Below are 16,097 nucleotides of genomic sequence, written 5' to 3'. Positions count from 1 at the left end.
AGGTATCCATGACTACCAAATGTGTAGAGAAGGCAACAAAAGATTGTATGTCTCCTGGCTGATCCTACGAATGGAGATCATTGGCAGTTGAATAGTAGATGTTGTATACATGCAGGGTTTTCTGTCTGTATGGGGATATCTGTCTCTATGAAAGAAAATCTCTATCAAGGTAGTAGCGGCTACAAAAGGTCCCAGGTTCAAATCCCGGGAGCAGAATGAGCACCCGCTGTTAGCCCCAGCTCCTGCCAACATAGCAGTTCAAAAACATGCAAATGTGAGTAGATCAATAGGAAGGTAACGGCGCTCCATGCAGTCATGCCAGCCACATGACCTTGGAGGTGTCTATGGACAACGCTGGCTCTTCGGTCACAACTGGACTTAACGTCAGGGGAAATCTTTACCTTTTACTAGCGGCTACAATAGATCAGGGTGCTGCTTTTCAACTCCAACACGCCAGTGCTTGCATGGGCTGCCCAAAATGATAGACAAATCACTAACAGCTCAGAGTGGCTGGAAGTTCACTTCTAGTTTGAAACACAAGTATTTTGTTGGTGAACAGTGCAGTGCATATGATGTATCACATCTCTTTGGTCACAGAGATATCCTAATGTGATTTTGTGCTGTTTCTGATGGGTTCACGGCACAGATGATTAGGGATGAAAGGTGAAACCCTGTGATCACAATGTACAAGACATATGCATAGAATCTGTCCAGTTTAGGCTTGTTCTGATTACTGTAGACATTGGTATGGTAATTTGTGATCTCTCTTGATTGTAGGTGCACCCTAACCCCAACCGGCCACCTTATTTGCGGCTGAAAGTATATGAATTTGCAGGGCGTTTGGTTGGAAAGTGTCTTTATGAGTCATCTTTGGGAGGTGCTTACAAGCAGCTGGTGAGAGCTCGATTCACTAGATCATTTCTGGCTCAGATCATAGGATTGCGGATGAATTACAAGGTGATATTTCCTTTAGTAATCTATTAGGTTTTAGAATATGCAGTAGAGAGCAAAGTTGGTTTCACAATCTATACAAAATTTATTTTCTTTCCTTTTTCTCTTCCATTTTTTTTCTCATAGTATTTTGAAACAGATGACCCAGAGTTCTATAAATCTAAAGTTTGCTTCATCCTAAATAATGATGTGAGTGAGATGGAGTTGGTCTTTGCTGAGGAAAAATACAGCAAGTCAGGACAGCTTGAGAAGGTGAAGCATTACTTGAGACATTTCAACTTGAGTTACCTTTGCCCCCCCCCCCCCCCCCCCCCCCCAGTTAGGGAAAGAGCACTTTGTTACTAGAAAGGAAAAGAGAGTAAATGGATGTGGGCAGCTTGTGATCTTCCCAATATCATTTTATTTATTTCTATATCCTACTTTTGCCTGGCATGGGAAGCAAGGCAGCTGCAGATCCTTTCAGCTCTAGCTAATGGTATAAAATTCTCAGAGTTAGAGCCCATCAACATCTGGAATGCCACACATTTCCCATCCTAGATATAAAGAAATTCTTCGTGTGTAGATTGATTAAGCAGAGATGACTTTTATATGAATTTTTGTCATATTTTATTTTTAGGTGGTTGAACTGGTAGCTGGAGGTGCTCAAGTGCCAGTAACAAACGAGAATAAAATTTTGTACTTGAATCTGCTTGCACAGTACAGGTTAGCCAATCAGGTTAGAGAGGAAGTGGATCACTTCTTAAAAGGTAATGGGATGAATGTGATTGATGCTTTGTTTTCAAAATCACTATAACTTAATTGAACAAACAAACAAACAAAATACCCAGTCCCAGAGTAACAGAGCAGTGCTTTGTCAGCACCCTTCCGTGTTCAAGTGATTATTCTTTTGTGCTTTCAGGTCTTAATGAGCTTGTTCCTGAAAACCTCCTAGCTATTTTTGATGAAAATGAACTTGAGGTGAGATTGCATGCTATTGTCCTTTAGACCACCTGTACTGAAAGTGTGACCTTAGACTGCTGCTGGTCTCTGATATCAGTCCCTAGCAAGTTTCCAGCAAAGAAAGAAACATTGTATCTAGTGGGCACAAATATGATAGCAGTCCCTGGCACATAGATAAAAAATTAATTGCTGGTCCACCACATCAGATAGTTCGAGGTGCACTGCTTTAGACTGCTGTATCTTCTAGGTTGGATATGAAATGGTAAAACTGTATCATTCAAATAGTTATGACATACCCAGACTGAGAAGACACATCTGGATAATTTAAAATGTCTTTGCAATACAGAATTTTGGCTTCTCCCTCTCCCCCCCTTTTTTAAAAAACAAAACAAACTGGAGCAGTTATGGGCATGTGGGCTCGTAGACTTATTCTTACGGCCCATTAACTGTGAGACCACATTTTAAATAGCATTGCTGCATCAGATTACTTGTCTACTGCCCCTGTTTCCTTTCTGTGTTGTACAAATACTAGCACAGTCTAAAACCAACTGTCTTTTAGTCATTTGCAAGGAGCCCTGTTGGAGGCACTTGAGCCTATGCTGCATCATGCTTATAATGCTTAATACTGAGTCCCAACGGAGAGGTTACAACCTAGGACACATCCCACCTTAGAGATGTAACACCGTAGAGATGTAACATCTTAGGTACTGCATATTCTAGACAGCAAAAATTTATACAGTATTTCCTCACTATTTTGCGGTTCACTTTTCACGGATTCGCAGTTTTGCGGTTTTTCAATAAATTCTAAAAGAATATTATAAATCATAAAAAATTACAATTTACAGCATAAGGAAGGGAGGAAGGAGAAGCCAAAGGGAGAGAAAAGGAGCCCAAGCAGCAGCGGGAGGAGAAGGAGGCAATTTATCAACACATTGGTTGATAAAGACTTAAAAATAGTGTATAACTACTAAAATAATGTATAAATATTAAAATAAATATAGGATCCCTATTTCGCAGATTTTCACTTATTGCGGATGGTCCTGGAACGTAACCCCCGTGATAAGTGAGGGAACACTGTATATACAAAATACTAAAGAGAATCTTCAAACCCAGTTTAGGACAGCCTGTTTGTTTTGGAAGTAGCTGGAAAGAGGATGTATATGCACATATGTGCCTTCTAAGTGAGGATTTCTTAAGCTGAAAACCTGAATGATTCTGTAGTGCTTTGTTAAAAAAGGATGATTACCGTAATTATTTTATATTTCATATATACACTTCTGGTAAAGATACTGGGATTTCTGTCACCAGGTTCAGCATATGGGATGATCTGTAGAAATGCTAACCATTTTGAAATCATATTTTTTTCAGGTTTTAATTCTGCCTTTGAATTTTCATAGATCAGATTGATCTAAAATAAAAACCTGTATTTCTTCTCCATTTCCTTAGCATTAGGTATAAAATAGATACACCAATCTTGCTTTGCACCTTGAACATGCACCTCTTGTCAAGGTGTATACAGATATAAATGATTCCTGTGATAAATTATTGTAGTTAGCTTCCACTCCTCAGAGGCATGTCTCCTGTTCAGAATTCAATTGTGGCAGTCCATGCTGCATGTCTCACTACAACCTCAGTTCCATTTATTTCCTCTTCTGCATTTCTTGTCTATTAAGCATGTTCTGTAAAATGAACACATGTAGGGCTATAGTTAGAAGTGGTGTACCACCATGTCCTTTTATGCCATTTCTTTTTCTCTCCCATCCTCCTTGCTTATTGAGCACCTAGTGAAAGAACAGAACACTCTTGTTGGGGATCTGAATTAAAGCAGAGATCTTTTGAGATTAGATTGGGGGTTGCCTTCAAAACTAGGTTTTTTTGTTTGTTTTTTTGGAAAGATTGTCTGCAAACTTTGGTATTTTCCTTAGTGCACAAGTTGGGTATCTCTTATCCAAAATGCTTGGGACCAGAAGTTTTGGATCCCCCCCCCCCCCCGATTTTGACATAATATTATATTTTGGAGATGAAACCCAAATTGTAACATAAAAATTATTTCTGTTTCATATACATAGCCTCATACACATAGCCTGATACCAATTTTATGGACATTATTTTTATAATTTTGTTAATGAAACATTGAATTGATGATGAGAAAGTAAAGGCATCCATGTGGAGGATTTTGGAGGATTTTGAATTTTGAAATGTCGGATAAGGGATGCACAGCCTGTACTTCCCATTTTTATCTTCTGTCTAGGCTGGAATCCTTTCACACTTCAGCACTTGAGTTGTCAGGAGTGATGTCCTCATATTCTGACAAGTTCTAGAGCTGACTATTAACTTAATGCATGAAACCATCTAAACCTTTTTGATTGAAATTGCTTCTTTTCTTTCAGTTGCTGATGTGTGGTACTGGAGACATCAGTGTCTGTGATTTCAAAGCACATGCTGTAGTAGTGGGTGGTTCTTGGCACTTCCGAGAAAAGGTACATAGAATGACTTGCCTCCACTTCAATAATAGATTGGCTGTCTTTTTAAATAGTGGGAGTTGGAAAGGAGTGGGATGAAGGAATGCAAAGATTGAATACCAAACTTTCAAACTAAATCTATATCGGTGAACCTTACATTTTTATTTCTGTGATTTCATGCTAACCATCCCAGGAATGTTATTTGCACATGTGCACTTTGTGCTTTCTGAAAAATATTATTTTGGTGAAATTTATGTTATTATAATAACAAACCAAATCTAGTTTTGTTATTTAGCTTTTTGTTGATCTGTTACTAAAAACAGGAAAAAAACTAAATTCTATGAAACCTTTAGGATTTAGCAAGGTCTTGGGAAGTGGAGAGGTTAGCAGTTCAGTTCAGGAGATATGATCATAACATGTTTAATCCATTCTCTGGTATATCCTTATAATTGAAAACTCTAGGCAACTTATTTTTCAAGAACTTTTTAGCTGGATATTCTCTCTGCAATCTGATGTCCTTAGCTCCGTGACCTCTTACTCAATTGTCCAGGTAATGCGGTGGTTTTGGACAGTTGTCTCCAGTTTCACACAGGAAGAGCTCGCGAGGCTGCTACAGTTCACCACTGGTTCTTCTCAGCTGCCTCCTGGAGGATTTGCTGCACTCTGTCCATCTTTCCAGATTATTGCATCTCCAACGCACAGTACACTGCCAACAGCCCATACTTGGTGAGAATATTTTGTAGGGTTGTCTTGGTCATCTGGCATCAGCTTGGTAGCAAGCACCTGATTTTTTTTACTTCTGTCGTGAGGGAAGGGACATTTATGGTTGGTCTGGAGCTCCCTTTATTGGTTACCATTGAGCAATGCTGCCTAAGGCTGCTCAGAGTTGTAGTTCAAAAATATCTGAAGGATCACACAATTTCTGTTTTTGTGAAATTGATCAAACTTCAGGCTTTACATCCTGTTTGTAACACAAATGTAACTCCATCTTATTTTAGTTCATTGTGGAGGTTGCAACAATTGCACCCCCCCCCCCGCCAAATGTGTCTATGAGTTAGACACCAACCCTAGCCATAGATCAATAAAATAAACTGTTGGGACCTCTGGAGAAACATTTCCTCCGTTTGCATTTAGGTGGCTGTCGTAACAACAGAATGCATTTTGATTCTTGTGACAGGGAGACATAACAGTTTTGCATGTGGAACTGCTATGCTACAGAGGACTGTAGAATCTTGGCCCAGATGTCACCAGTGAAACAGATATTCCTTCATTTGTCTAGAGAATACTGGAAGCATTATGTGTCGATGTCTTATATTACTTCTGTTCTTCCTTTCAGTTTTAACCAGCTGTGCCTCCCAACATATGATTCCTATGAAGAGGTGCACAAGATGCTTCAGTTGGCCATCAGTGAGGGCTGTGAAGGATTTGGTATGCTCTGACTCCCCTAGGAGTCCATTTAGCTATCTGAACTCTTCAGGGTAGGTTCAGCTTGACTTCTCTCCTCTAGTCTCATGCCACTCTCAGAGCAAGAGGATGGAGCAAAAACACCATGCGAACAGAAATGTCAATCTGTGATGTCACATAGATGCCTCCCTGTCTCTGAATCCTATTATTAGGAGCACATATTGCCCCTTTCCCTTTCCAGTATGGTACATGAAATGGGGTTCATCTTTTGGGGTGACATGGTACTTGCATTTCATAAGGCATTATATGCCTGGTTTTCTGTATGAAGGAAGTTCATAAGCAAATGTGAGGATTTTGATACAGGAGAAGATGTGTAATTTGTAATGTTCGGATTACGTTGAGGATGAGTTAGACCAGTATAGAGTTCTAAATCCCCAGATTTTGGGAAGCCTTAATACCTTTCCATGCCTTGGCCCAAGTTTTCACATAAATTGTCCTCTTGGATTTGCAGGAGTATAATTTTTTTCCTACCCACCCTTCCTCGCTTCCTTTTGGTACCCTACCCTTTAGGGATTTTTACTTTTCCTAGCCACTTTGCACTGGATAATGCCCATGTTCTTGCTGGGGAAGGAAGGAAGCATTTCTGGAGTGCAAGTGCTGGTCCAACAGTGGCATAATTCTACCTCCACCAGGAGCCGGCGTCAGGATGTATTTTTGTGGTGACAGTGGCATCCACTGGCCTTTTCCACTGAATTGAAAATGGAGTTTCTTCCCCAAGTGACTGTTTCTAACACTGGTCATATTCAGAGAGAATGGATGTACATATTACACCTGAGATCTCGTGAATATCCTAGTACTGACCTTTTGGGGTACTTGAAGGCAGAGGTAGTAGGTCAAGAGGCAGCTATTAATGTGTGCATCAAACATATGTTTGTAAATTAATAAATGGAGGGATGAGTATTGAATAGAGCCTAGTACTTTGGTCTCTCTCCCATTTCACAGGGTCTGGTTTCTACCTCTACCACATGGCAGCAACAGTATTATTTCTGTAGCTTGCATCAGGCAGAGAATTGTTAACTAAGGCTTTAATAATTATGCCCTCCGTATTTTCATTTAAGTTGCATTCTGTGTCCGGAGCATTCCATGACATGAGAGGATTAAAACAGAGGTACTTAAGAATGCACTGAAGAAGTGGGTGCCCAGGGGGATACAGTGCTCTGTTCCCTTCTCAGATTAAGAAAGCAACAATGTGAGCTGCCATGTATATTAGATGAACATCTCTTGATTCTGATTCCATCCCCTTCACTGCTCCCATTTCCTTCAAAATAAGGAATAGGAATTCAGGGATTCCAGCTTTTAATCTAGCTAGCTTTTGTCAGTAAAGCCAAAATCAGATTGTATGGTGAACTGAATATTTTGTCGGCACCTAAAATATGTTTCTCCTGATCAAGAGAGAGATGTTGGTGGCTGTTGATAGAGTGAGAAGTGCCTACATTATGACTGTCTGGATTAATGGGTCCCCCCTCCCCTTCCCGTACCCACAATTAGAATCTTAGTTGGATAGCTTGTAAAAGCAAACTCTCAAAAATAACAAGTCATTGCTGTGCAAAGCCTTCCAATTTCAATCTGCTGTAGACTGAGGCTATAGCTTTCTTGAGAAGACAACTGGTTATAAAGATAGTTCTGTGCTTTTCCAACTTAAACTAAATCACTAGTAATTAGAAAAGTCAGTTTACAAGCAGCATGAATAAGATATTTTATCTTAACATTTCCTTTATCTGAATGCATATCACATTTGTACCAAACTTAAAGCCATTGTTTTGCCAAAAATGTTTAAAACTCTGAGTATTGGAATAACTCAGGGAATCCTTCCCCTTGGGGCATTTTAGAGACCACCACTGTATTTATCTTCACAGTAGGCATTTTGTTTCACCTCAAGCAGTTGCTCTCTGAAAAAGCTTGTATGTGCCATCATACTGCACTAAGAGTGGCTTTTAGACGCAGTGTGATTCAGGCTCCTAAACACCTTTTGTCACTATCCACTGCTTTCTGCAGGGACCAAAAGGCAATTATGCTGCACAGCTCAGCCAGTGAATGGTTGGGGGTCGCTGCTTGGTGCTGCTCCAGTCCTTGTCTTGTTTCTTGGCCTACTGAAGGCTTTTTCCGGCTATGGCTGGAGGTTGGTTTTGCTACATCTTCCTCAGGAATCCTCTCCTTTCTTCTCTAAAGCTCAGCTGTTTTTATATTGAGAACTGAGTGGCTGGACATTCAGCAGACATCCTCTGCTTGAAACCACTCTCCTAATAATATGTATTTGGCACTTCTTGCCTCTCTGCAGAAGCCAAGGATTTTCTTTTTACACAAGCACAGTCAGAGCAGTGGTGGATGCTGCTAGTTCTTCGCTATTCATATATTTGTGTGTATGTTCCTTCTCACCTCCATCATTAACCGGGTCCATTCTCCCCAATGCTTTATAACCTGAATTATTTTCCTATTTCTCTTAGTGTTCATTCCTAACCTTATATGTTGCTCAGATTCCCAAGAGGGAGCCATGGTACAGACTGCTCTAGCTATCTATAGTGTGCGTGTATGTTAAAAGACTTCTTCCTATTCATTGCCCCATATTTGTTCCATCTAATATTTAATGCATCAGCTTCCAAGATGGAGGTTAGGGCCATGATACAGTCTCAAGTAAATCTCTATCCTCTGGAGCTGCTCTGGATACCATAGAACTTCGCCTGCATCTGAGAAATATCTTGCATGCTTTAGAAATCAAAATCCATTTCAGCTTGGCCAGGGCCTATTTCCAGCTAGCCAGACCTAGACAGGATTTAGCAAGAATTATGTAAGTCTCTACTAGTTGATTGTGTAAATAGTTTGTATAATAAATAAAATTTAAAATACATTGTGTGTGCGTGTTGTTTCCCATACAGGGCTCATTGAACACTTTGAATACTAGCAAATGGACACCCCAAGTTTGCTGTGGTCTCTTTCACAGTACAGAATTGTAGCACCTTAAAAGCACTGTAAGTGCCACCTTTTCATCTTACAGAATCCTGGAATTTGTATATTTGTATTTAGAATGTTCTGTTAGGGAGCCCTAGTGGCTCACCAGACTGCAAATCCCAGGATTCCATAGAATGCAGCCATGGCAGTTAACATGCAGCAGGGTGTCTCCTGAAAGTCTGATTGTTTATAGGGAAGAAAACTCTTCTACAGTACTAAAGTACACTTCCAAAGTATCCTTAATACAGACTGGCATGTGAAAAAGAATGATATACAAGCAATGTTTTTAGCTATCCAGTAAGGACTATTGCTAAGTAGTTTAAAAAGAGATGGGTGCTCTAAGGTTGAAAACCTATTAAGGTGAATGTTGTATTGTGCTATTTTTTCTCTGCTGAAAACTACATATACATATATGTACAGTAGAGTCTCACTTATCCAACATAAACGGGCCGGCAGAACGTTGGATAAGCGAATATGTTGGATAATAAGGAGAGATTAAGGAGAAGCCTATTAAACACTAAATTAGGTTATAATTTTACAAATTAAGAACCAAAGCATCATGTTATACAACAAATTTGGAAGAAAAAGTAGTTCAATAGGCAGTAATGCTACGTAGAAATTACTGTATTTACGAATTTAGCACCAAAATATCACGCTTTATTGAAAACATTGACTACAAAAATGCGTTGGATAATCCAGAACGTTGGATAAGTGAGACTCTACTGTATGTATATATGTGTGTGTGTGTGTGTGTGTATTTGAGAGCAGTCAATTATCCTCACTCCATCCTGCTTATGAATAGTTTTGCGAACAATTTGTTAATACTAACACAATATAATAATAATAATAATAATAATAATAATAATAATATAATACTGTAACATAATATAACTAATATATTAAATATAATAGTACTGCTAATATATAATAATATATAATGATAATACTGTTTTATTATATATGTTGTAAGTTGTAATGTTTTTAATTTTGAGCAACTTTGAGTCTCTGTATGGAGAGCTAAAGTAGGATATAAATAAATAAAAAATGCTGTCACTATGTAGCTCAAAAGAGATCTTTGACAGAAATTCTGGGTTCACACTCATTCCAGAACTTCTTCATAAGGAAGGATTCCATTCATGCTCTACAATATGAACCCCCACTCTAATTTATTGAAGTAATAATAATAATAATAATAATAATAATAATAATAATAATAATAATAATAATAATAAACATTATTTATATCCCGTCCTATCACCCCAAGGGACCCGGGGTGGCTCACAACATGAATAAATACAATAAAATAAAATATACATAAAATACATAGAATAGAATAAACAATAACACAGCCAATCAATAAAAAACAAATAAGATATGTCACAAAAAAGTAAAATTAACAATAAAAATTATAAAACAATTAGATTAAAAACATATGAACTAAAAGGGGCCTACTATCCAAATCGAGGTACAGTAGATTCTCACTTATCCAAGCTAAACGGGCCGGCAGAACCTTGGATAAGCAAATATCTTGGATAATAAGGAGGGATTAAGGAAAAGCCTATTACTCATCAAATTAGGTTATGATTTTACAAATTAAGCACCAAAACATCATGTTAGACAACAAATTTGACAGAAAAAGTAGTTCAATACGCAGTAATGTTATGTTGTAATTACGGTATTTACGAATTTAGCACCAAAATATAACGATATATTGAAAACATTGATTACAAAAATGCATTGGATAATCCAGAACCTTGGATAAGCAAGTCTTGGATAAGTGAGACTCTACTGTATAGCCATATCACAGAGATTGACTAATCATTGCCAAATGCCTGTTTAAATAGCCATGTCTTCCAAGTCCTTCCTAAATGTCATAAGGGTGGATTCTTGTGTAATCTCCCTGGGAAGGGCATTCCAGAGTCAGGGGGCCACTACTGAGAAATAAATTCATAATTTTCTGTGTTCCACATTTGAAGGATCTCTTCACATAATTGTGATGATTCTAGCAATTGCTTGGGCTGCTTACTTCTTTCAGATTAAAGATAATATATTCTGTGATTAATCCGTGATAACAGCCACCGCAGTCATGGTCATAACTCTAGCTACCTACTGTTCTTTGTTTTTGTATTCAATATGAGCTTTTTTGTGGTCCTTTTAGGATCCTTGCTTGATCAATCACACATTCGTATCGGAAATGTGTATGTATAAAACACCTTTCAAAATATCTATATCGAATACAGTCAAATAGCATTTTAGGGACAATAATCTCGATGCATAAGAAGTACATAATAACTCAGTAAAAACACATATGCAAATACATTTTGAAAGTTATTAAAAAGCATCTAGCTTTTTGTTTGATGGCAAAAATATTAGAAATATATTGTAAATGGTCTTTCCTGGACAGAATGATACGTACTTGGAGAACCATAAAAAAGAGGGATCTTTTGTATAGGAGTGTTTTATCCACTCAGAACATTTATGTGTAGCTTGTGTTGACCCATTAGATGGCGTGTAGTCTGCCTCTTTACCCAATTTCATGAGGTAGCTAAGAAAATGCCATTGAGAAAAAGAACAGTACTGTATATGATTTCTCAAAAGTCTTGTTGCCTTTGAAGGGAAAGGTTGATTGTATTTGGCCAGTAGAGGGAAGTCTATACTTAGAATTTTTCTGTTCTGACACTGCAGTGTGAAGCGAAACCTGGGAGTAGATATCTGTCTACTCATAAGTATATAAAACAGATAATTCTGTTTTTTTAATGTGGAGGAACCAAGAGTACCCTCACATTAGCCCCTTATTTGTGATCATTATTTAGTTAACACTCTAGAAATAAAGTACATGCTTCAGTTAGCTGGAGCAGAGCTACAAGCACCATAAGAAGCCATTTTTTCTTGAATCTAGAAGAAAGAACAAGACTTTATAATCATGTAAGAGCAACTTAATTTTTATGATGGTGTAAGGATTCCATTAAAGCTTGTTGCAAATTGTAAATGGACAATGGCTATTCTAGTTTAATACATAGTATAAAAATATGTATGTGGTATTGAATGTCCAGCCAGCTGTAGCCTTTCAGGTTTTTTATGCGTATATGTCTGTGAGCATTATGTGCCAATACTCCAGTCCAAACTTTGGAAGAAAAGCAGCTGTACTCATGACTGCACTGCAGGGAAGGGGAAAATGTTTGAACCTACGTTTGTGCCATGTTAATGCTAAACAGTGATTTGAACTATATTTAAATGTGCATTTGTTTGATTCCAAGAATTGCAACTCTCTGTAATTAAGGTGAATACAAGGGGAGTTAATAGTTAATGTTAGAGAGCCGCTCTAAACATATCTAAAGGTTCTCAGTTTCCCCAAAGTTAACTAATTCCATGTCTTTCATAAGTAAAATGAGCTGTTAATGACAAAGTGGGTTTTTTTTAAAAGCCTTAATAAAAGAAAGCCAACAATACACATTGATTTACATTTGTCCTAACTATAGTATCTATGAAGAATATAAATAAATTAAAGGTAAGTGCTGCATGCCCTGCAATTAAGTATGAAGTGACAGGTAAACTTAATGAGGACTATTTTTATTGAGCTCATCTAATCTGTCCTCTAGAAGAAAAATACATTGGCTCTGAATATCCTGTTTTCATGCACCCACAGACTTATTTCCATAAAAATAAGGTACTGTATGTTCAATGTAACTGAATTGAGTATCTTTACAAATTTAATTTTTTTTTGCAGCATGACCATACACTTAATGGGTTATTGGGAGCAAACAATTTTATTAAATTTCATAAAGTTGTAATTTTGCATGCTGACTAAAAAAAATTAATTGATGTTCATCCTATCAAATAAAGCCCAAAATGTATAATAAAACAAAATGGTCAGATAAGACAAATACAACCCAGGTTGAAAATTTTGTTTACATCAAAGCATGTGTTCTTGATTCCTAGCCAGTTGAGGTGCAGCAGTATTTTTCTAGTGCTTTCTGGATAAGAAAAGCAGCACATTCTTAATTATTAGCTCAAAAATTGTGCTAGTTCCGATTTCTTTATGCAGTAACACCCCTTCTTGTAGTGGTGGAATAATTGCCTTTTCGACTAGGTCTAAATCCAGCTGCTAACTGATAGGATAAGACTTATTGAATTGGGATTCAATTTGTCTATTCCTGGCAGGGACTACAAGTGAAGTTAAGCCAATACGTTTGCTTGTGTTTTGTTCCTAACATAAGTACTGTGTATCTCAATACTGAAGTCAAAAGCATTTGCCTAGAACCTTCATCCATGTTGATAAGAGATCAAATGCTGTTAGAGTAGCAGAATGCTAACACCTAATTAAACAAATTGTTGCCACCAATGAATAGCAAGTAACAAGCTATCCAACACCAAGTAGTGAATTCTTGTCTACTGATTACAGTAAATGTATTATTGATGCAAGAGCACTTACATCATGTTTGTTTTCCCTTTTATGTTTGCTTTTTATTCTTACAATATATCCCATCAGCACCACTTCCCAGAATCCTTACAAAAAGATGTATCAATTTCTTTCGGCTTTTCTATCACAAATGCAGAAAAACAAAGCCACATAAGCAGTAATTGAACAACAAATAAATCATTAGGAATTTAGGATTAAGCTATGAACAAGGATAGATAAATTGGTTTAAAGGCTTCATAGTGTTTCAGTGTCAAATCATGGTGAAGGGTGAGCAGGTGTGGGGAAGAGGTTCTAGTTTGTGTGGGATACGAGTTTCGGTGTGTGTATGGTCTGTAATATGTCGTGTGCTGTTTGAATGTTATGGTGAACTCTTAAATTAAAAAATGACAATAAAAAACAAAAAAAATGCTCTTAATATATTTGCAGTTATTCTAGCATTTTGGTTGCCTTACATCATGCCTTCCTTATATTTAAAAACCATTGTTTGACATTAGATAATTTCAGAAATGTTTTTATATTTTAATATTGGTTTTACAGACACATTCTTCTATTGACAAGCAAAATCTACTTCTGTGTATTTTCACAAGAACAATGTGGAGCAGCACTCAACAACCAAATGTGCTTAACAGGCTCCATCACCATCAGCCAACATGGCCAATGACAAACCTCTGTAAAGCCTTCTGTATCATTCAACTGGGCAAGAGCAGCTTTACTTTTCAGAAAAGATCTCAATTTTTTCAGTATTATCAATGAAAACACTGACCAAGAAAATACAAAAAAAGATTAAGCTAGCAATGAGAAACCTTTGCTTTTTGTCTGGCTTCAAGGTGTTTCTGAGTTTTTTAAAGTCGAGGGCCAGTTAACAATCCCTCTGACTGTTGGGGGGGGGGAACTATAATTTTCAAAAAACATGAATGAAGTCCTAAGTACATTGCACCTATCTTATTTGTAGTGCAAAAAAATAATAATTAAAGAACAAAATGCTTAAAATGAAGAACAATTTTAACCAGCATGAACTTACCAGTATTTCAGTGGGAAGAGTGGAACTCCTTTTGGCTGATGAGATAGTCAGGTTACTTAGGATTGTTGTTGCTGTGTGCCTTCAAGTCGTTTCAGACTTAGGGCGACCCTAAGTCTTAAATTTAGGGCAGGTCCAGGTAAATCCAGCCTGCAGTCCTTAGTGTGGGGCCCCTTGCCCTAAGGTGAGCTTATCGGGGGAGCGGGAGCTTTGTCTTCCTTTGAGGGTGAGAGAGTATGACTTCCCCAAGGTCACTCAGAAGGTTTCCATGGCTGATCAGAGATTCAAACCCCGGAATTCAGAGTCATAGTCCATTACTAAAATCATTACATCACACTGGCTCAATGAGAAACATTTAATCCTCCAGATGTTTTGAAGTATTTATTTATTTAGAATATTTCTATCCTGCCATTCAGCCAAAAAGTTTCCTAGGGTGGCTTACAAATAATTAGACTGTTCCTTGCCCACATGCTTACAATCTAAATAAGAGCCTCGACCAGATTGCAAAAAAATCTCAAAGGTTTTGCACCTGTACAAACCAGTTTCTTGGGAATGCACAGCATTATTGAGGACTTTTCATTCCTACATCCCAGGTCAGTTTAAACTAATCCTTGGCAGTCTATGCTGTATTATTTCAGAGTTTGCTGTAATGGCTGCCACCAGTAAAACAAATCTGTTCTCTTGTTTTCTTGCTTTCTAATGCAATAGAGAGCTTTACAAACATTTCATGTTGGTGACACACCATTTTAGACGTGTCATTTAGCGACACAGTAATTTGGTTTTACTAGCAAATCAGAAGTTAAGCCAACCCCTTTATAAGAAATACAGACACATATACCAATTGTAATAATGAAATATATGGGAACACAACACATCTCATGAAAATTTTTCATGTATATTTTTAAAATACATGATCAATTGCTTATTTTACAGACTCAAAGGTTTTCTCATGTTCATGTGACATCCCTACACACTACAGCTGACACACCAGTGTGTCACAACACAGAGTTTGGAAAGTAATGCAGTAGACTCCCAGCCCCCTTCTACACTACCATATAATCCTATTCAAAGCAGATAATCTGGATTTTACATGGCAGTGTAGAAGGAGCCTCTGTCATCTGGAACCAGAATTCTCAAGAAACTGACAAAGCAATTGAATAAATAATACTTTAAATAAACATTAAAATACAATCATTTTAATAATACAGTTTTTATACTATAATAGAGTAAAACTGTTAAATTACTATATTTACTCGAATCTGATGCTCACCTTTTTGGGCAGAATTACATAGCCAAAAGTGAGAAGCACATTAGATTCAATGCTGTGTGAGACTCACGCCCATAAACCTACCTAGTACCTACATCTCTATATCAGGCTGAAGCTGGCAAACTCACTAGATTCAGAAACTACATTTATCCATCATCCACCAATCCCTATGGGTCCAGTTAACTGAGGCCCCATCTACACTGCCATATGAAATCTAGATTATCTGCTTTGAACTGGATTATATGGCAGTGTAGACTCATAATCCTGTTCAAAACATAATGTGGATTATCTGCTTGGATAATCTGGATTGTATAATAGTGTAGAAGGCTGTAGTGTCTACTGTAGAATTTTTTCTCTCATTGCACAAAGAAAGTAATTAGACCTTCCTGAGCACTAGAGAAATCCAAGCGAGGAGGTAGCAGCTGCAAATGACAGGGCGATTGTCCTGAGGCTGCTTGTCCTTTTCCTTTCACCGAGGACCCAAGGTGTATGTGTTCATTCCTCCTCATGCTCCCTGGATGGCTCTTACCTTTCCAGTCAGTCAGTTGGGTAATTTGCCCTGGCACTGTTTTGGCACAAGCTGGACCTAGCAGCCAGGGTCAGCTGTCAGTCTTACAGCCATAAGCCTAA

General features: G+C 37.7%; 1 protein-coding gene across 6 annotated transcripts in view; it reads left to right on the top strand.

Moving 5' to 3' along the window:
- Window positions 1-8,659, top strand: part of arel1 (apoptosis resistant E3 ubiquitin protein ligase 1) — a 35,627-nt gene extending 26,968 nt beyond the window's left edge. For all 6 annotated transcript variants that reach the window (XM_062968312.1, XM_062968315.1, XM_062968314.1 and 3 more), the window contains 7 exons: window positions 778-957; window positions 1,078-1,203; window positions 1,568-1,697; window positions 1,850-1,908; window positions 4,281-4,370; window positions 4,903-5,078; window positions 5,689-8,659. In XM_062968312.1, coding sequence (XP_062824382.1) covers window positions 778-957; window positions 1,078-1,203; window positions 1,568-1,697; window positions 1,850-1,908; window positions 4,281-4,370; window positions 4,903-5,078; window positions 5,689-5,791 — 864 coding nt within the window. In that variant the 3' untranslated portion in view covers window positions 5,792-8,659. The remainder of the gene's footprint in view (window positions 1-777; window positions 958-1,077; window positions 1,204-1,567; window positions 1,698-1,849; window positions 1,909-4,280; window positions 4,371-4,902; window positions 5,079-5,688) is intronic.
- The last annotated feature ends 7,438 nt before the right edge of the window (window positions 8,660-16,097 follow it).

The sequence above is a fragment of the Anolis carolinensis genome, chromosome 1 (genome assembly GCF_035594765.1).
Source record: "Anolis carolinensis isolate JA03-04 chromosome 1, rAnoCar3.1.pri, whole genome shotgun sequence".
NCBI lineage: Eukaryota > Metazoa > Chordata > Lepidosauria > Squamata > Dactyloidae > Anolis > Anolis carolinensis.
This window is presented reverse-complemented; position numbering and strand designations above follow the sequence as displayed.